Genomic DNA, 20,149 nt, shown 5'->3' on the forward strand with positions numbered 1-20,149 from the left:
ATCGGGATGTATATCATACTCGAGTTGCATATACTGTTGCCGGACGTCGCTCATCGGTCCCTTATCGGGGGAACTTCTTAAAGAACGCGAGAAAGTTGTTCTTCGAGTAGAAGCACTCTTTCGAGAATACTACCAAATGAAGGGTTCTTCCAGAAGGGGGGTTATTCCGGAAAGCTTCCGGAAAAAGGATCTTTCGGTAGAACACAAATTGTTCTTCCGGAAGAAGGTTCTTCCGAAAAGCTTCCGGAAGAACCTTCTTCCGGAAGATTGCCAAAAGAATCTTCTTCCGGAAGAAGAAATTATTTTTTTTAACGCAGGGGTAATTTTGCCCATTCATCTAATTGCTGGGTGCACCAACAATGTTGCTGGGTGCACCTAGCATGTCCCTGCTCTAAATTATAGCTTGCTAGAAATTATAAAAGACAATTACTATTTTCACTCCCCCCCTCATTGTTTAGACACTTATTTTCAATTTGTTTTCTAAAATATCTTCTTTCAAAAAATTCACTCCCTTATTAATATTAAACCAGTAGGTTGTAGCACAAGGAGTACCCCAAAACCAGTTTCAGAATAATACAAACATCAAAATCTTTAAGAAATACCTCCAAGAATGTAACTTGTTATTTGCTATTGAGAAAAAAAAAGATCATTGTTAACTGCACTTCCTCCCTATTGTCATCGAGTTCACAATACCTTTTATTCTAAAATCCAATTACCCATCCAAATGTCCATTTATCTACACTTATACTGTTATACAGGACCGAAAAACAATATAAATAAAGCACACAAAAATTCTGGACCTTGAACCTGGACTCACGTGCTCCTTGCTGCTAGCGCCATCAATTTGGAATTGTTGATTATCCTTGGAGAATGTTTGCATTTGAGTGTATAATCAGGACTTGTTCTCACATTTTATAGAACCAATCCGAAACAATAGATAAGGATATATATATGCGTGTGATTGAATTTGAAAATAAAAAATCAAATACTCACCGTCACCCTAAATGGGACCTAAGTTTGTTTTTTTAGTCCCATAATATTTTTTTAAAAAAAAAAAATTTAATCCTCCTTGAGATAAAAAAAAGTCACAAGTTAAGCACCCAAATCGTAAAAAATCAATATAGAGGAACTAAAAAGAGCTTTTTTCAAAATCGGGTGACTAAAAAAACAAATTTAAATTTAAGCCTATGGTAAGATATAAACATATGTTCCAAAAAAAAAATTGACATGTAATTTTATTAAAATGATATATTTTAATATATTCGAAATACTTTTTATACTAAAAAACATATAAATACAAAATATTACATGTGAATAGACTTCTTTTTAAAAGAGATTAAAACTTGGTTAAGTTTAATGTTGGGTTAACTTAAAATTAAGAATTGAGAGCTTTGGAAAAAAACCAGTGAAATTAAATTATTACCAAATAAATTAATTTTTTAAATAAATATTCATTTTCGTCTTTGAATTTATTAGGTGTTGATAGTTAGGTCGCTGAAAAATGAAAAATTAAAATTTCATTCCCAAATTTATAAAAAGTGTAATAAATTAGTCCTATTTTAGTTTTTTTCATTAACTCAAACGATTGTACCTACATGACAAGTCTTTGATGATAACATGATAGATGATATATACCATATGTTATTCATAAGGTTGCCACATGTTATCTACACGTGACTGTATGTCAAAAAATTATTTTTCAATTTGATATTTAAACTTGAAAACTTGCTAGTCTTTTTAGTTTCTGACTTAACCACTTACTGATATTTTGGTTCCTTAAAGCATTTTTAATTTTTTTAATTAAGTCTCATTTTGAATGCAATTATTAACATAAACATTATAACTATTGAGTATAAGAGGATATGAAAAATGAAAAATGTTAAAATCATTTTCTTATATACTATTTTGTTGTAGTTTTCTCATTGTTGTTCAATGATTGAATATTAGAGGACATGACTCATTATAATTTAAAAACCTAAAATATAGTTTACTTATTATCTACTCAATGAAGAATGTAATTATGTATGTCATGTTGGAATATATAATACATACAACCTATAAAATTGAATATAAAATATAGTTCATTCATTATAGTAGTCATGTTGGAGTATATAAAATAAAAAAAATACAATAAAAGGTGAAAAAAAATTAATTTTATCTCAAATTTTGATTGAATAAAATGATTCATTTTACATCTCTTTGTTTTTAAATTTTCTCATTAATAAAATAAATATACTGATTTTTTTTAAATAAATTATTTGCTAGTATCTATTTATTTAGATAATACACATTTTTAATTTGATTCTTATGAAAAACTAATTTAATTTTCATAGATTTATTTTCAATTTAGTTATATTGTTGTTTGTCATTGTTATAATATTATTTGTTAGATTTTTAATTTAGTAAGATATAATAAATACATTAATAGTGATTTCAAATATAAAATATAATATTTCTTATTTTTATACTTGACAATTATTTTCCATTCAATTTTCATCACCATAATAATTGTTATCACTATAAACAAATGTCATTTATTATTACTATGTTACTAATTTATATGTAGTGTGACACTTAATTAAAAATTTAAAAGTTATTTCAGGGACCAAAATCACAATAGGTAATTAATTTCAAGACTAAAATATGAATAAATGGTTAAGTTCATGAATTAAAATGATAACAAATTGTTAAGTTTAGAGACAAAATCAAAAAATTAATTTTTTGATACATTGTAATCATGTAAAAGACACTTGACAACCGTCGACTATCATGTCATCACCGTGTTATATAGGTACAATTGTTTAAGTTAATAGACAAAACTAATGGTTAAACTAATTTGTCACACTTTGTGTAAATTCAAGGACAAAATTTTAATTTTTTTTTATCTTTCGAAAATATAACTATTAACACCTAATAAATATAACAACAAAAATAAGTATTTATCATAATTTTTTTTCCTTCTCCCATTATTTTTTTTGGCCCCTTTATTCATGGAATCTAGTGCGATTGCACCTCCAAACAGCCCTCAAGGCCGGCATGAGTGTATTGGATCCCAAGTCAAATCCTCATTTTTCCACCTCGCCGAGAGTGGTTTATAGATCCAATTGGCTATCAGCCAATCATAAAATGTTGTCGTGAATTCACCCTTTCAGCTTTAACTCAAGAACAAGCCTTGAATTTGATAGATTTCAAAATGTGCTGCATATTATCTTTATTGCCTTTTAGCTTTTTTTTGGAATTTTTAATAGGGGAGTGTATTTTTTTTAAAGAGGACTTTTTTGAAAAACAAATTAAAAAGAGTGTTTAAGCAAAGAGGAAGAGTGGATATAAGAATTGTCTTAAAAAAATAATTAATTTTGTAATGTAGTCAGGATTAAGTGTTATGCGAGTAGTGATCAGTGTGATGCAAGAAATTTTAAAAGGTTCCAATTAGTTTGCATTTGTATTGACGTAGAAAGATTGAGTGTCATTCACATGTTGAAGATCGTTAGTTCCCCACGATAATAAAAATAAGTGCGACTTTCTATGCAATTTTTTTGGGGTTAATTTTATATATATGTTCCATTACTTCAAATAAGAATTGGTCCTATGTAAATATCTGCTCATATACTTTCAATATCCTGGGGGATGGGGTGTACTTAACAAGAATGGAGGGCTAAATAGTAGGACATTCTTTTATCAAACTGTAGGTGGTTCTATTTCTTGTGTTTATTAGTCCATTACCCACTTAATGTGAAGCCCAGAATTATGTTAAATCACTTAATCCATTGAGAAATGACCCCAAAATCTATCCCCCTTTCGAAATCCAGGGTCTCTGGGCAATTGCTTCCTGCTCCTCTCCATAATTGCTTTTTGCACCATTCTGGAATGTAAAATTACATTAGATTTTCTGGATGCTTAAAAAGGTATAGGAAGCAATACTGGAGGTGCAAGAAGAAATTTCCAAGAGTCTGTGACGCTTCTCTTACACTAGTTGCAGTGGTCTAGAACAATCACAAGAGGCCAGAAATAAAAGGGAATGAGTTTCTTCACGGCCCAAACTGATGGCATGTTCCTTCTTTATCATAATTCACTCATTTTGTGACCCGAATACCACTTTTATTAGCTGCTTTTTTGTTTTCATTTTTATTGAAACTAATATACCCTTCAAAAGTTACGTTCAACAACAAATTTTTACCTATTTGATCAATTTAATTTTTACCTATATTGATACTCTTTATAGTCGTGTTTAGTTTCTTCTCTCTCTCACACTCATCTTTTCCCTCATCCCTCTTCTTCATTTTTTATTTCATGGTAAATTTTATATAAAACAAGTCTTTAATTTATATCATAAAAATAGTGAACTTTCGAAAAGAATCTCTAATACAACATGTTTGAATATTTTGAAATACTTATTAAAATATTCGAATAGTTTCTCAAGTATTCAAATATTTGATCCGTATAAGAATTTAACTTAATTGGTTGAATAAGAAAATTAAAGAGTGAAATTCATGAAAATTGAACATTATAAAAGAAAACAAATTAAGAAAAAGTAATACACGCTCTGAAAAACGAGTAGGCATAATCAAAATATTAATTATAGAAAATTTCAATTTGACCTATGAAGTTGAAAAATGTAAATTTCATGCAATGAACTGTACAGTAAAAAAGAGAGATTAGCATAAACTTTTGAATTAATTTACGTACAGGAGCAGTTAGAAGTTGCTATCTGTCTTTTAAAATGATACCATATCACTTCTAACCTCGTGCAGGAAAGCAAAGTCTCTGTCTCTCCGTGCCTTTCTCTTTCTAGTTCAGTATCTCCTTGTGTTGTTTATAAAAAAGTGGATTTTTGTGCTACCCTCGATGTTTATGCCACTACGCAGTTGGTAAAAGTGGTCTTTCATCCAGAAATTAACTAAGCATTTGACGCTCCTGATGACACAGTCAGATACCTGGTAAAGCGTACTACTGTGTACAATCCTGTCCCTTTCACAAGTCAGTGAAGGATCTAGTTTGAATATGTGTTTGTAAAATGATGATTTTGAATAACCAAATTACCAAAATTTATTTTAGGTGCCAAATTACCAGAATATGGGTTGGGAAACCCAAGGGGAAAAAATCACATCAACAATGAACAAGGAGATAAATTTGATATTATATTTCATCTCACAATATTAAAACTTATATTTATAGGTTTTTTCTTTAAGTATATGATATTTAATCTTCTTATTTTTATATAATATGAGATTTTATTCCACACTAGTATATCAAAAATCTCTTTCTCACATGTGAGTTTCATCCACGTAATAACTTTCACCTCCAACGAAAATCATTTTTATCTACAAAGTATTTTCATGATAATCATTATAACCTAGGTACTCTAGATATTTGTGTAAGATCTTTGCTATTCATGAAGACAATTCAGGTATATTAGGAACGCATTCTGTGACTAGGGTGATGGAAAAACTACTTTTAATTACTTCAATGAAACTTAGTTCAAAATTCAAAATTATGTTTTTAACACACATCCAAACATTTTGGTCAATGCAAAAATCATGTTTGACCCTCAAGTTCGGAGCTTCAAAAGCACATCCATACACACTCTTAGTAGTAGAATTTGATGCCTTTGGTCATTTCTCAGAATGCACAGGTAGAGTTCTTCGCTCTTGTCCTGTCTTTTAAATCAAAACTAAGCTACAATGCTTGATGTTTAATCACTTGGTATGAAGCTTCAAACCTTCTAAGCCATTCAATGGGTCCTGCCCCGATTGTTGTTTGAATCCAATGGAGGAATGGGAATTTTATTAGTTGTTTTGTGAACAAAGTAGAAAAGGGAATCTGCTTTATTTGTAGTTTTGTTTAGCTATCAGTCTATCACGTTGCTTGTCTATGTCCACTTTATGCTCTGGAAGGTTCACTTTCCGTCTGAGGGGAAGCCTTTTTCCCTTTTTTTCCTGAACATCATAGGAATAGGCCTGATCCTACGATCTTTAAAGGAAGAATAAGTAACTAGCTAGTGACTCACGAGTGGATTATATTCCTTTTTGCTCTGTGTCAATGCCACAATGAGGGTCTTCTTTTACTTTATCCTCCTCTCAGTCCTATAAAGCTGCCAATGCTATTTGTTCCTTGTTGAGTCCTGCAAGATATCTCTCGAGCCTACCTAGTCAAAATTCTCTTTCCCTTTAATCATGATGCACTTGTGTTTATTTCAACTCTAGTATAGTCTATACTACGTTGAACCGGGATTATACTAATTTATTGATATATACATTATTTATAGTTACTTTCTTAGTTCTAGGTGTTTAGGCAATACTGGATTCAAGAGATGGGTGGCCGTGAAAATGCATTGGGGCTTCAAAGTGTTTCAGAAACGACAGTAATTAGTTCTGTGTCTATGGCTATGCCTTCAGGAGTCGTGGCTAACCCTTTTCTTGCTTCTTCTGCTTGGGATCCACTTGTTCCATTGAGTCAAACTTTGGGAGGCTCTCTTATGGTTTCTCATAGTGAGTTTGCCAATTCAGCTTACCCTTCTGTTTTGGAAAACCAGGGAATGAACTGTGACTCTCACTTTGTTCAATATGTATCTGACTCAAATTTTGAGCACATGGCCCTTAAGGTTCCCTCCTTTGGCCAAACCGGTTCTTATGATATAGCTAACACAGGGTATCTGCCAAATCATAATCCGAGTAATGAGTCTGGAATGGAAAGGAGTCCAATAAACAATGAGCAATCTAAGCTCGAAGGTTCAACTTCTGAAGAAGGAGCTGCACCTGATGAACACAAAAGAAAGCGTGGACTTGACTATAATTTTACTTTCAGTTCAAATAAGGTAGGTCCTGTGTGTTATATTTATATCAGACTCGGTTATGATGTATAAAATTTCATTGACTTTTTTGGTTTAGGAAGCTAATTTCTTTAAGTGTTTCTTTAAGTGCTAATGAATGAAATGTTTTTTTAAAAACATTGTTTAGAATGCTGAGGGGGAAGCACTTAAAGATTCTTCTGGGAAGAGCTGTGATGATGATGTGAAAGAACAATGTGAAAAGAAGCCTAGAGTTGCACAAAATAGTACTGCTAACTTATGTGGAAAGCAATTGCTGAAGCAAAAGAAAGATGACTCCGAGAGTGAAGAAGGTTCCAAAGAAAATTTCATTCATGTGAGAGCCCGAAGAGGTCAAGCTACAAACAGTCACAGCCTTGCAGAAAGGGTAACCATCATCTTAACACATTAATGTTTATTACTAGAAACCCGCTTTTTATTGATAAATTAGAGTTATAACACTTTTTGTTTGCAGGTGAGGAGAGAAAAGATTAGTGAGCGAATGAGGTTACTTCAAGAACTTGTTCCAGGATGCGATAAGGTTATTTGAGATGATTGTATTTGTCATGGTTTCTATTCATAGATGATTTCTGGTATATTAATTTTATGTTATCATTGGCTTTCAGAAAACGGGTAAAGCGGTAATGCTGGATGAGATTATAAACTATGTGCAATCACTGCAACAACAGGTTGAGGTATGCTGTTATGTATTTAGTCTTGCACTCTTACAAATAGCAGCTTTTCTGTATTTTTCTGGGAATGGTGCTGATTCTAGGCTTAGTTATTCTTGGTGGGATCATACCCCAAGTTTTGTTAGGGGTGAATACCTTTGTAATAGGACGGCGCTTCCCAATTACAGATTCTGTTAGCTTCTCGATTGGGTTTTGGCCTAGTCCCTGCAATTTGTTCATCCTTTTTTACTCTCTTTTAATGTTATTTGGCGTGATATGTGGGTGGGTGTGTATGAGTGCCAACATAGTTGGGATGTATACATCCTTCATACATCCTACACTAACTTTTGCTTTTTTAAAAAAATGTTGATCTAGTTTCCTCTGTGCACATGCACCATTCCCAGAAAATTATAAAAAAATAATAATAATCATTCTGCAATATAATATATAAATGGATCGCTTAACCTCAACCATCTATCTCATTTGGGATTTAAGTTAACTTTTTGTGAAGCGGTCTGGTAATAGAGTAGCAGATGCATAGCTAATTTAGTTTTGAATGCCATGGAAATTGAAAAATACTGGATAGATTGAGGAATCACCTCTTACTTGCTGATTTACATAATTTGAATGTTTGAATAAAATGATCCAGTTTTTTCATCTAAAAAAAAACCTCAACCATCTCACTCTATAATATATGTGGTGATTGTTTTTTTAATTTAAACGGACAATTACAACTTTCACCTGTGGTCTAATCTAATTTCACCACTTCTTTTTTATATAGCATTTTCAATTTTGGTTAAAATTGACACTTCATCCCTAAAGTTTGCTCATTAGTATACAATCACCTATGAATGTATCTTCTTGTCCAAATATCGCATTCTTGAAAATTGATAAATATAGATATGTATCTTGTGATATGCAGGCCTAATGATTAGATGCTATAACATAATATAAATGTATGTACCACATGGTGAGAAAATAATATTTCGGCAAACCACATGAGGATAAACTGTAATTTATCCTAAATTTAAGGATGCGGAATTATGGATAACACCTTCTAAAGAGTCAACCTCCAATGTCGTGATTACTCGAATGCTCAACTTACGTAAGTTATATTTTGCAGTTTTTGTCCATGAAACTTGCCACTGTAAATCCACAATTGAATTTTAATGTAGAGCAGATCTGTTCCAAAGATGTAAGTGTAGGTCTCTACAATTTACTCACCAAAGTTTTAGTACAAAGTTAATATTTAGCTTAATTTGTTTCTCTAATAATAACATTCTCCAGTCACACATTGGACATGGACCTATTGGTGGATATGGTGCCAGCATCAGCATGCCTAACCCATCAACACAATTCCCTCCAATGCCACAGGTAAAGACTAAAGAGTGAAAATCTCTTGCTTGTGAAAATTTGAAAATAATAATTATAATTATACATGTATATGCAGTCTGTTTTGAACCAAAGCTTTTATGAAACAAGTTACAATACCATTACAGCTCTTGACAATTTGGGAACCAGTGGTAATTCCAGAAACTTCTTTGTGATTTAATTCTTTTGCATAATCAATTCCAATTTCTGTGTGTTTTTTTATAATAATTGATTGTCATTCTGTGCAGGATGGTTGAAAACAGAGTTATAGAGTGTGAGATATCTGGTCTTGTTTCTTTTATCAGACTTTGGAATTTTATTGTCCAGTTGACTGCACAAATTAACTGAAGTTGAAGGCAGAGTAACTAAAAGTAGTCAGTCGTGGTATAGGACTATAGGGTGTTAATACCTAACTGTTTGTTCTTTGATTTTTTAGCAGAAGATGATTGTTCGCAAATAGTGTTTCATATTGGAAAGTGAGGGTAATTCTGTACCTAACATGTGGGGTACTTTATGCAATGATATTTGGTTATCCTTCAATCTGCATATATGAGTAAAAATGTTGCAAAATGTATCAAGATGAGATATTGTTGAGTGACATCAGTGTTCTATATATATGAATGATCTCATATTACTCTTGAATACTATCAGGCCTTGCTCGAGAGTCTCTTGTGTGTTCTAGGAATGAGATTCTTTGTATTCATGGAGTATATGTTGCGCCAATTCATAAAGGACATCGTATCGTATAAAACAATGCATAATTATGTTTTCTTTTTTAATTTTGAAAACATTTTTTTTTTGGTAAAATGTGCATGAATTCACCCGATAAGAATTTTACTACATTGATTAATTAATTTTATTATTTTATCTTTTAAAATTCCTAAAATAAAAATATTTTCTTTTACTTTATTTGATCGAAGGGGCAAAGATTGTATGAGAGTTAATAAAAGTATTAAATGTGGAATTTAATCTTCATTTTAACAAAGAATGTGAAAAAAAAAACTATTATAATATATATTGAACATCTCTAATTAATTGTCATACATTCATTAACAAATTAGTAAATATATTACATTTAATGAATATAATATTTATCCTTATTGTTTTATTTGACTATATATCATATATTGAACATATGTAATATTTAAAAGTTTTAAGAATTTTAAAATTAATTCATTTTAAATATATATTTTATTTAGTAAACTATTCAAAATTATGTTATATTTAATAAAAAAACGTTTAAATAATTAATCTTTTTACTTAATTTGACTATATATTAGATGCAATAAAGATAATATTTAATATTGTTAGACAATTAACTTTATAACGTATTAATTATAGCATCTGTTCAATACAATATACAATTAACATAAATAATATTATTAAATATAACGTATTGTTGATTAAATATAATATATGTTTATTGAACAATTTTTTTCATTTAGATCTATATATCTATATTGAAAATTTATTGTGAAAAATAATTATTATAGAAATTAACACCTATATACTTTTTCATCGTAAAATTATTATATCTTATTGTTTAAAAAATTAACTTACAAAAATAATTCAAATATATTAATAGATATATCGTACTAATTTATCTCTTAATTTTTAATTTTTAGTATTAATAATTTGACTATGTTTGTATGCTTAATCTTTTACATAACATTATATTTAATAAAGTAGTATTTAATATTTTATGACAATCGATTTTACTTGTAATATATTTGTTGTGATATTTTTTTTTTAAAATACAACTTTTTTATATAATAATGACAATGAAAATCCAACTTAAGACACTTACTCTAATTCCCATCTCGACCTAATGGATTATTAAATAGGAAACATATCTAGTGATTGTAATAAATATTTGATACATATTTTTTATATGATAAATTTATTAATTTTTATAATAATATCTTAAAATTGGTATAAATGATGAATTTTATTTGGTTGAAAGTATAACTTTTTTTACACTAACAAAACTTACCTATTAATTTAATAAATACTGTACGACGTATATTTTAATATACTATTTTTTTTTCTGTATAAAAGAATTAGTTGATAAAACATACTCCAAATAGAAAAATAGAAATACATATGAATATATATATATATATATATATATATATATATATATATATATATATATTATAAATATAAAATAATTTATAACTTGTTAAAATATACATTAAAAAGTTTGATTGTTTTGTAAAATAATTTATAAATTTTTTATTATTCTGTGAGAAATAATTTATAAAATATATTCTGAAATATTAAAATTTAAGTATACATTGATATAATTAAAATAAAATGATAAACATATAAATTGAATTTAAAAACTAATTATGTGGCACATTTTTGTTCTTTAATTAAAATAGTATGTTTTTACTTTATCTTTATTGTTTCTTACTAATTTTTATGACTATGTATATTTACCTATTGTCAAAATTTACGTCACTAAAAGGATTATGATTTTTTTGATGTAAAATAGAAATGTAAAAATTACAATAAAAAGTGGTCGACTATAAAATGATTATTAAATTACTTCATGTAATTGTAATATTTGATATATTTTATTTTTCAGTCATAATTTCATTAACAACTAAAAAGTCTAAAATCCACAAGGGAAAGAAAGATTAGAGAAGTGCTAATATGTAGCAGCTACCTTCAATTACAACTAATTTCTGCGAACATTTATATCACAAACGGCTTAGTTGGTGCAAACACCACATACTTGGTAAATGAAATATGTATCAACAAGAAAAATTATGCCAACGGCTTCTGACGCATGGGATTAGATTTAAATCATTGATTGACCATTTATATCTACTCGCACGGTCTTACAGATCTCTGTGATTGTGTTGAATAAGATTTTTCTTGAAGTTGTTTTGCGAGAGGAACAAAATGCTTAGCGTATCGTTTGTTCCACGTGTATTTTTAATAGAGACCATTTTATTCAAGACACAAGTGGAGTACAAAATATGGGCATATTCCTAGAAATTCAATACTAGCTCCTTCTAAATCTTGTTGCTTAGTGTCTATTTGAACGTTTGACAGATGCATAGAATCAATTTCTCTTGACTTAGACATACATTTCAATACAAAATCAACTTGGATTACTTAATTTTTTTACTTTCTTTTAGAAATCATAGGTATTTTGAAAGGTTACGAGATACCATCTCACTGAAATCAAATAAAATTATTATTATTATTGATAAAATTGTCTTTGAACTTTTTTAAGCAATCTCTCTGGATTCTTTAATGCAACTACATATAATCCAATTATGTTTCTTAATTTGAACACACATTTTAATTATATTTAATAATTTAAAAATTATTCTATCTAACTTTAAAACATGTTTAGTTCTTTTTTCTTTGTTTTATATATTTTCTTAGAAATTTATTTTCTTCACTAAAAGCTAAACAAAGGGTGGTACACTGTCTTCTTTAAATTGATCAGTAATGTCGAAACCTATTGAAATGGTACTCTACGTGACGTCTGAAATGATTCACGAATTCACGCAGGGTGTATATATAGTGAAATGGTACAACATGATAGATGGGAGAGAATAAATTAATCCCATTGGCGCTTCTTCATAAACCAGAGGTTGCATGTAAATTGTGAAACAAACTGCTTCTACAACTCATTAATTGGGTGGGTGCTCTATTCATCTGCTTGCTCATTCATTCATTTAATTAGGAGACATCACCAACATAATGTAATAAATCATCTACCCCATTATTTGGTAGAAACTAGAAAGCGAAACATATTATTGCATGTGATATTAATGATCTAGGCAAGACCATTTTGATAGTTAGAGAGAAAAGGTAGTAGCTTTTGGGTTAACTTGCAGAATTGGAGCGACAATAACAAGCACCTGAAGCCACGAAAGAACTCACATCATTTTAACAAGGCCTTTCATAATTTTCATTTGCTCAATTATTAATAATACTAAAATAAAGAATTTAACTTTGATACAATTCATTTTAAATCATTCCAGATATAACTTTTCATTTCAAGTAACTAATGATTAGGTAACATATGCACCATTAGTACAATTAAATAAATTATAGTTTGTAAAAGAAAAGGCTGAATAGTAGAATGGCATCAAGCACGAACGAAATTAATTAATGGGTGACAAAAGCGTCCAATTTTCAGTCCTTGTTTTAAGAAGCAAAAGCAAAAGCAAAAGTAAACAAGCAAAAAGCACAACTAATCCTTGTTCGTGCTTGTTATTTCGATGCAAGTACGATTAATTCCTGAATTTAGCTTGTAAAATAATACGATACATTGTATTTTATATTAAGAAAAGTTTGGATTTTTTTTTCTTTGGGTCCAAGGAAAACTGGAAAAGTTTGGATATTGAACTGGCGAGATGCTGTCAATTAAGTACGATTGTAGTGGGGCCTCCAAACGCGCCACAAGCTCCCAACTTGATAAGCCACACAACGTCACAAAACCGTTTGCCACCGCTACCTTGCCCTGAATGAGATATGTCAAACGGCGTGAAGGATCAAATGCTCTCAAATTTCATTGCAGCGTTTCGCGGAACAGTAAAAGCCTTTTAAATTTCTAGCTTCAGAAATATTGTTCCGACAAGCACGGAATGAACGGTAACAAAGTTATAGAGCTGAAGGGTCAATAACATTGTTGTAACTAGTGGCCTATGGCATTTAATCCTTTACTAAAAACAAACATAACAAACATCCAGCTGGAGGGTGAATCCAATTGCCACGGCACTGATACTTTTTCTTTATTTCTCATACTAAGCAACTGGTATTCAAATTTCTCAATAGAAAAGACATGAAGAGGTAAATAGGGACTAACAAATATCTATATAAAGTAACCATTGGTAACTGATTTGTACCCCCAGAATAAAAACAAACTATGGGTGATTAATGTTAGTGGAAGAAAGCTGGTTTGAATTTGAGAGTTCACACAAGATACAACTTAACAGATGTATCGCTACCACAAACGACAGAACCCAATTCTTTGGTGAGCCAAAAATTCTTCAAGCTCCAAATCCAATAGCAACCATATTGAAGAAACCTAACCATTTTAATGAACCAAACCCTGCATCCACGTGCCACTGTACAAAACCAACCAACCTTTTTTTTCTAAGTAGGTCCTTCGATTTAATTTCCGATTACATTTATCGAAGTGTTTTGGGCCGAAAAGAGCATGGCATTGTCCCCTTGTAGTGGCGTAGTTCAAATAAAAATTGGAATCTTTAATTTCAATCTTCTGTTGGATATGATAAGAGAGTAATGGGCAGCACTCATCAAACGCAAAAAATGGACTCTTCATCAAAGCTGTGTTGTGCACATCTTAGTAATTTCCAGCTCCACATTTAAAAGCGGTGAGAATAACAAACTAATAGGCAGAGGAACACCTTGAATTAAAAGGGGTATCACATTCCAAGGGCCCCAGAAATCAAAACCCACGTTTTCGCTACCATCATGAAAGTTGACAAAATATGAATTTTTAAGTAATATTGAATTTGCACTACCGAATACCAAGCGGTGGAGGAAGTAGCAAGAACCATGACAAGGAGAATAATGTTGCTGCTGCTTACTATCACTATGAAATAAATAAATCCCAATGGGTGTCGGGTGTTTAAAGTTTGAACCACAAATTTTCTTACAAAAGAATTGATCCGGCGAGAAAAGAATCCACATAAAATTACAAAAATGAATCAAATTAACAAAAAAAAAAAACAAGGCTAAACTTACACACGTTGAATTGGCCTCAATTGCACCCATTTCCCAATGAAGCCCTTTACGGTCCATAATAACACAATAAAGTATCGTATTGGGTGGATTTGATTTACGAGCTTGGAGGGAGGAGCATGAGCAAGAAAAAGCAGCATTATGGGTCCGTCCTCCTCTACACTCTCCATTGCCCCCAAATAAGTGTCTTCAGTAATTTCATAAGGCCTGGCTTTCGCACCTTTGTGCTTTTCCGTGCATGTAAAAGTACACTGTCCTGTCAAATTTTTTCATTTTTATTTTTCTTTCAGTCCACCTGTTCACCAATCAAGTCTAGACCAACCAACAAGAATGATATTCCCTGGAATAACAAAAAGTAGAAGTGAATCCCTTGAGCAGAGAGAAGACTCCTTGCTGAGGCTGTTAGAAGAAGAAAAGCCAAAGCAAGCTCCTTCATATATATTCTGTTATGTTTTTTCTTCTTCTTAGAGGCCTTTTGCTGCTCCTGCTTTCGAAGTTCCTCTTTCATTTCCTCTAGATCAGGTGCTGAGGACCCTCTTTGATGCTTTGGTCCTTTCTCAATCAATGAAACCAAATCGCCCTCCGAGGAACGACCAGATTTCTTGGTGACCACCCACTCGTATGCACTACCAAGCTGGAATAAGCCCGAGATCATGGCGTTGAATTTGGTAACTGACATGGTGTTCTCAAATAAGAGATAAGGGACGATAAAGGGGAAGGCTTTTGGAGCTGGAAGAATGTTGAGAAAAGACATGGCAGCAGGGATGTAACACACAACCCACGCAGGAAGCTCGGCCTCCGGCACGAACATTGTCATAGGCAGGATTATACAAAACAAGGTGAATGAATAGAATGGCAATATCAGCTTTCTAAGAAGGAAGAAGAGGAATATCATGTTGAATTTCTTCCACACACTTATCTGCAAAAACATAATTGACACCAACACTACATAAGAACCAAAACAACAACACATTGATGTGTCAATGCATATTACCACAACACAAAAAAGAAGGTCCTCATCGAGAATTGAGATATGTATGTACATATGTACATACCTTGGCCCTGATGATATCAGGCAAACAAAGACGGAACAGTTGCATTGGCCCAGAATGCCATCTATGCTGCTGTTTCCTGTAAGCTTCATAAGATTCTGGTAGCTCGCATTGGCACTACAAACATTAATAAAAATAACTTGCAATCAGTAGTGAGAATGAATTATTGGCAACGACAAACAATTTAACCAACATAAGTGATATGAAATAATGTGGAATGGCAATTGTCGGGCGAACCTCAACATCGTTGAGGAAAATGAACTTCCAACCGTGAAGATGAGCTCGGACGGCAATGTCCATGTCCTCAACAGTTGTCCTCTCCAACCAACCACCGGCATCCTCCAAAGTCTTGATCCTCCACACTCCCGCGGTTCCATTGAACCCAAAAAAGTTAATGAAAATCCCATTGACTTGCTGCTCCACCTCAAAATGAAAAGACAGGTTAATGTTCTGCAGCCTCGTTAGCAGGTTCTCATCCCTGTTCACAAATGACCATCTCGCTTGAACAAGCCCCAAATCATCATTATCCTGCACCATCACCAATCACCAATTAAGTCAAACAAACAAAGACATTTTTCCATTTCATTCTTCTAACAGGACAATCACATACCTAAAAAGCAAACATTAGGCTTATAGCGAGTTATTGTAATTCATAACTTACAAACTCACGCAAACGACATTGAATGAAATCATTAAATTGCCTACCTTAAAATGAGGAACGGTTTTCTTGAGAAAATCCGGGGTAGGCTGAAAATCTGCATCAAAAATTGCAACAAACTCGTAGTCTTTCAAGTAGCTACAATTCATGGCGGATTTCAAATTCCCAGCCTTGTACCCATCTCTAATCACACGATGCCGGTACAAAATGTTGGCACCCTCTTGCTGCCACTTTTGCACCTCCTCCTTTATCAACGACTGCGTCGTTGGGTCATCCGAATCATCCAAAACCTGAATCAACAACTTCCCCTTCGGCCAATCCAAATTACACACCGCCGCAATCGACTGCTGATAAACCTAAACAAACACAACAACATTAATTAGATCGAAACCGCCATACGTGAATTCAACTCAACCAACCGACAAAAATACGAGAATTAGTTCCCATCATTTCAAATTGGAACGTTATGTTATGTTATGTTATTGTTACCTCTTTCTCATTGCACATGGGGATCTGCACGAGCACCATTGGGGAAAAAGAGAAACCCTTTTCTTCTCCAGATTCAAGATCTACGACACCCCCACCTTTGGGGACAGGCTTGATCTTCTTAAACCGGATCCAGAAACACCCCAAACAGAGAACAAGCCTATCCATACTCTGGATAAGGAAGAGCACGATGCACGCATTGGTCAAGAACTGCAGAGGAGGAGCGAGATACTCCACGCGAACGAAAACCCACCTTGCGTAGAGCCAATCGAAGAAACCCTTAACTCCGAAGGACGGTGCCCACAGCAAATGCTCCAGCTGAAACCTCGCCGCGCCGAAATACCACCCTTCGAAGTACGCGGCGATTTCGAAAACCAAGAGGACCACGGAGAGGCAGAGGAAGAGCTTGATGCAGGAATAGAAGCGCGTCTTCACGGCGGGGTTTTCGTTCTCCCTGCCTCCGCCGGTGTCGGCGTCGGTTTTTCCGGCGGCGACGCGGCGCTTCACGGCGGCGACGAGGCCCACCAATGCCGGGGCGAGGGAGGTTAAGCAACCCGCGGCGCGGTGCGCTTTGAGGAGGAGAACCCACGTGAGCTGTTTGGCATTTTTGCCCCTCCCTTTGTCTCTTGAAACGCCCGAAGAAGGTGAATTTGTTAGCATTAAGTCTTCTTCTTCGGGACCCTCGAGTTCCACCATCGACCAATTTGGGTTCTCCATCTTCACCACCACAGGGGTTCCCCTGTGAGTGTCCTTCACCCCCCAATTGAACAACGGTGGTGCCATTTTCGCTTTTGATCTCACCAACACAACAAAGATGTAGTATTATTTATATAATAATAAAATGTCCCTCTCTGTTTTTCTTTTTCTTTTTTTTTTTTCGAAAGCTAAAGGAGGAGAAAAAAGACTGGTAGTAAAACACTACTACGAGTTTGATCTCATTGTCAGGACCGAAATGAGAGCGAGGAATGATAACGGTGACAGATGCGTGGAGGAAGAAAGCAGAGCGAGGCGTCGCTAAGACATTGTGACATTCGGAGAAAGCTTATACGGGGAATGTTTTTCAGAGAAAGAAAGAGCGAGAACACTGTGACTTGTTTGGATGAGTGGTACGAAACAGGGCCCTCTCAGCTACAATCGCAACGAACGGTGTCTTAAAAAACCCAACTAATAACAACAACGGAGGGAGCGAGAGATGTTGGAAAATGGAAATTTCAATTTCAAAATGAAAAAAAAAAATAAGATTGAAAACATAGGATTCAAAATGGAAAGGGTAACAGCTCAACACGTCTTTGAGTTTGGTTTCGAGAATTTTTATTTTAATGAAAGAGAAAGAAATGTGGAAATTGAGATGCGAATTCAACAAGAATATTACCCAGAAAGCACCTTCGCAAAAGTGTTTCTTTTTTTACCGTAACACGGCAAAACTCGGATTTTCTCTCCGTCACGATCCTATCAATTTAAATATAGGAAGAGAGCAATCATCGTGAATTAAAATTATGGCACAGGTAATGCTTCGGGAGACAATTGATAAAAGTAGAACCAAAATCGCGACGTGACACGCAAATTTTCCGACACTTCCCTTATTTTACCTCATTAAACCACCAACTCCTTTTAATTTTCAATAAACATTCACAACAACCACACAACTATAGAACCTTGCAATATCTTTCAGGAAGATATAATTCTTTAAAAAAAATATTTTTACAGTGGTAGGTAAGGATTTAAAGTTACAGAGTATATCTCTATGTGCGTGATGAAATTGAAAGCTTCGATCTTTGGCTTTCTTTTTCATTTTTAGTGGGTTTCCTTCCTCGCGCGTGAGGATTTTCTGAAGCGGTGATTAATCAATTATTCTGTCTTTTAGTACTACGGTAAAAAATTTAAGGTGGGTTATTATTATTGAAACCGGGAAACAGAGGTGGAGAAAGGTTCAGCGAAGTGGGACGCTGAATTAACAAAAGCCAAGCGCAAACCAACGCGTCAAAAAGCCAAAAAGAGTATTTGGTTTTAATTTTTAAATTAATTTAGGTTGTTTAACTTTAATTTTAATGTTCGTTTTTCAAAGTTGAAACCATTTCTTTTTATTCCATGATGCTTTCAGGTTTCTAGAGGTTTTTTATTTTTCATTTTGGTTGGTGGTGGAGAATGTGAACGAGGTGCTAAGAAATCCGTAGCCGTCCCTATTCATTTGTGGAGCTGACCAGGTCCTTATTCCCCACCTTAACGCTAATTCCAAGCTTATTAGTTCGGGCAGTGTTGATGTACACGCTCTACGGAGGAGCGTGACGGACACACATCTCATTTGCTATTTTTGTTGTACTACTATAATTTTAAGGCTAAATCCACTGGAAAAAAGAAGTGATGCAATCCACTGCAAATTTAACCTGGCAAATTTTGATGAGATAAATTTTAACCAAGCAAATTTATACAAGTCGACCATGATTGGACTCAAAATTTGCAAAAATCTCATATTCCGTTTTTTTATCCTCGTCTTTATGAGTTTAGGTAAAAAAAATATATATGGTCAGGTTATCCGTTCTTGCTCCGTGTTCGTTTAGAGATTATATCATTTTTTTAAGGAAAAAAGTTATGTATTAATAATTTATTGAATCACAAATTAGTGAAATTAATTTGTATAGGAAACTTGTTGATTTTTATAAAAAGAAATACTCTTAAATATATAATAACAATGTTTTTTTTTACGGATGACGTAAAATTATTTTACATTATTATTAGTGCATCATTAATAAAATTATTCTTTTAAAAGAAAAAAATATTTGGATATAAATGTAAGGTTTCAATTAATAATTTAGTTAAAATGCATCAATATTATAAAATTATTTTTAAATTAATTTAAATATGTATCTTAACTATATTTAACGATTTAAACTTAATTTGGTGGAGTACATGTTAGGGACATAGATGACAAAAATATTTGTATACTTGAATATTCACCGATAAAATTGATTATAGTAGAAAAGAGATATCTAAATGGATATTCACAAATAATTTAAATGGTTTTTTCTCTCTATCCATTTGTAAATGGAGCAAGATGAATATCATACTTTATTTTTCGGTAACGTGGATAAATATCATACTACTTATACTGAAAGTATTTGCTACCATACATTTACTTAAGTTCTCTTTCAATAATATAGATGTGCTTATATGAAATTTATGTTTTTAAAGTGTAGTTTTATTTGAACTTATACTTTAGATACAGCAATTTTTAGATATGTAATTTTTTTTAAGAAAATGAAAAATCTTATACACTTATATTGTAGGAGAAAACGATGTAATTTTGGGGTATTTAAATTATTTTCTTAAAAAAACTATTGGAAGGGGAAATTTTAAAAATGGCTAAAGTGAT

General features: G+C 32.6%; 2 protein-coding genes across 6 annotated transcripts; one reads left to right on the forward strand and one right to left on the reverse strand.

The window, feature by feature from the left end:
* Positions 1 to 5,424: 5,424 nt before the first annotated feature.
* On the forward strand, positions 5,425 to 9,489 carry LOC100787749 (transcription factor bHLH74). Of its 5 annotated transcripts, XM_014774471.3 has the most exons (8): positions 5,425 to 6,814; positions 6,957 to 7,193; positions 7,281 to 7,346; positions 7,432 to 7,500; positions 8,600 to 8,677; positions 8,764 to 8,850; positions 8,927 to 8,999; positions 9,096 to 9,489. In XM_014774471.3, exons 1-8 carry the CDS (start codon positions 6,311 to 6,313, stop codon positions 9,116 to 9,118), a joined length of 1,137 nt encoding a protein of 378 aa, XP_014629957.1. In that variant the 5' UTR covers positions 5,425 to 6,310; the 3' UTR covers positions 9,119 to 9,489. The 5 variants fall into 5 exon arrangements, with proteins under 5 accessions (XP_014629957.1, XP_040870740.1, XP_040870742.1 ...); XM_041014806.1 differs by having other exon boundaries at positions 8,927 to 9,234; XM_041014808.1 differs by lacking the exon at positions 8,927 to 8,999 and having other exon boundaries at positions 9,096 to 9,232.
* A 4,842-nt stretch (positions 9,490 to 14,331) lies between these two features.
* On the reverse strand, positions 14,332 to 18,537 carry LOC100805969 (probable xyloglucan glycosyltransferase 12). Its single transcript, XM_003523990.5, has 5 exons — positions 16,783 to 18,537; positions 16,341 to 16,649; positions 15,873 to 16,163; positions 15,639 to 15,752; positions 14,332 to 15,502 (listed from the first exon to the last, which is right to left on the reverse strand). Exons 1-5 carry the CDS (start codon positions 17,560 to 17,562, stop codon positions 14,870 to 14,872), a joined length of 2,127 nt encoding a protein of 708 aa, XP_003524038.1. The 5' UTR covers positions 17,563 to 18,537; the 3' UTR covers positions 14,332 to 14,869.
* Between the last annotated feature and the right edge of the window lie 1,612 nt (positions 18,538 to 20,149).

This window comes from Glycine max, chromosome 4 (assembly GCF_000004515.6).
Source record: "Glycine max cultivar Williams 82 chromosome 4, Glycine_max_v4.0, whole genome shotgun sequence".
NCBI classification, from domain to species: domain Eukaryota; kingdom Viridiplantae; phylum Streptophyta; class Magnoliopsida; order Fabales; family Fabaceae; genus Glycine; species Glycine max.

Excerpts from the sequence above, each read along its gene's own strand:
- LOC100787749 (XM_041014806.1), top strand. The coding sequence starts at position 6,311 with ATGGGTGGCCGTGAAAATGCATTGGGGCTTCAAAGTGTTTCAGAAACG. Across the intron at positions 7,347-7,431 it reads TTGTTCCAGGATGCGATAAG|AAAACGGGTAAAGCGGTAAT; the intron begins GTTATTTGAGAT and ends ATTGGCTTTCAG. Across the intron at positions 8,851-8,926 it reads AATTCCCTCCAATGCCACAG|TCTGTTTTGAACCAAAGCTT; the intron begins GTAAAGACTAAA and ends ATGTATATGCAG.
- LOC100805969 (XM_003523990.5), bottom strand. The coding sequence starts at position 17,562 with ATGGCACCACCGTTGTTCAATTGGGGGGTGAAGGACACTCACAGGGGA. Across the intron at positions 16,164-16,340 it reads AAACCGTTCCTCATTTTAAG|GATAATGATGATTTGGGGCT; the intron begins GTAGGCAATTTA and ends GTGATGGTGCAG. Across the intron at positions 15,503-15,638 it reads CTGATATCATCAGGGCCAAG|ATAAGTGTGTGGAAGAAATT; the intron begins GTATGTACATAT and ends ATGTTTTTGCAG.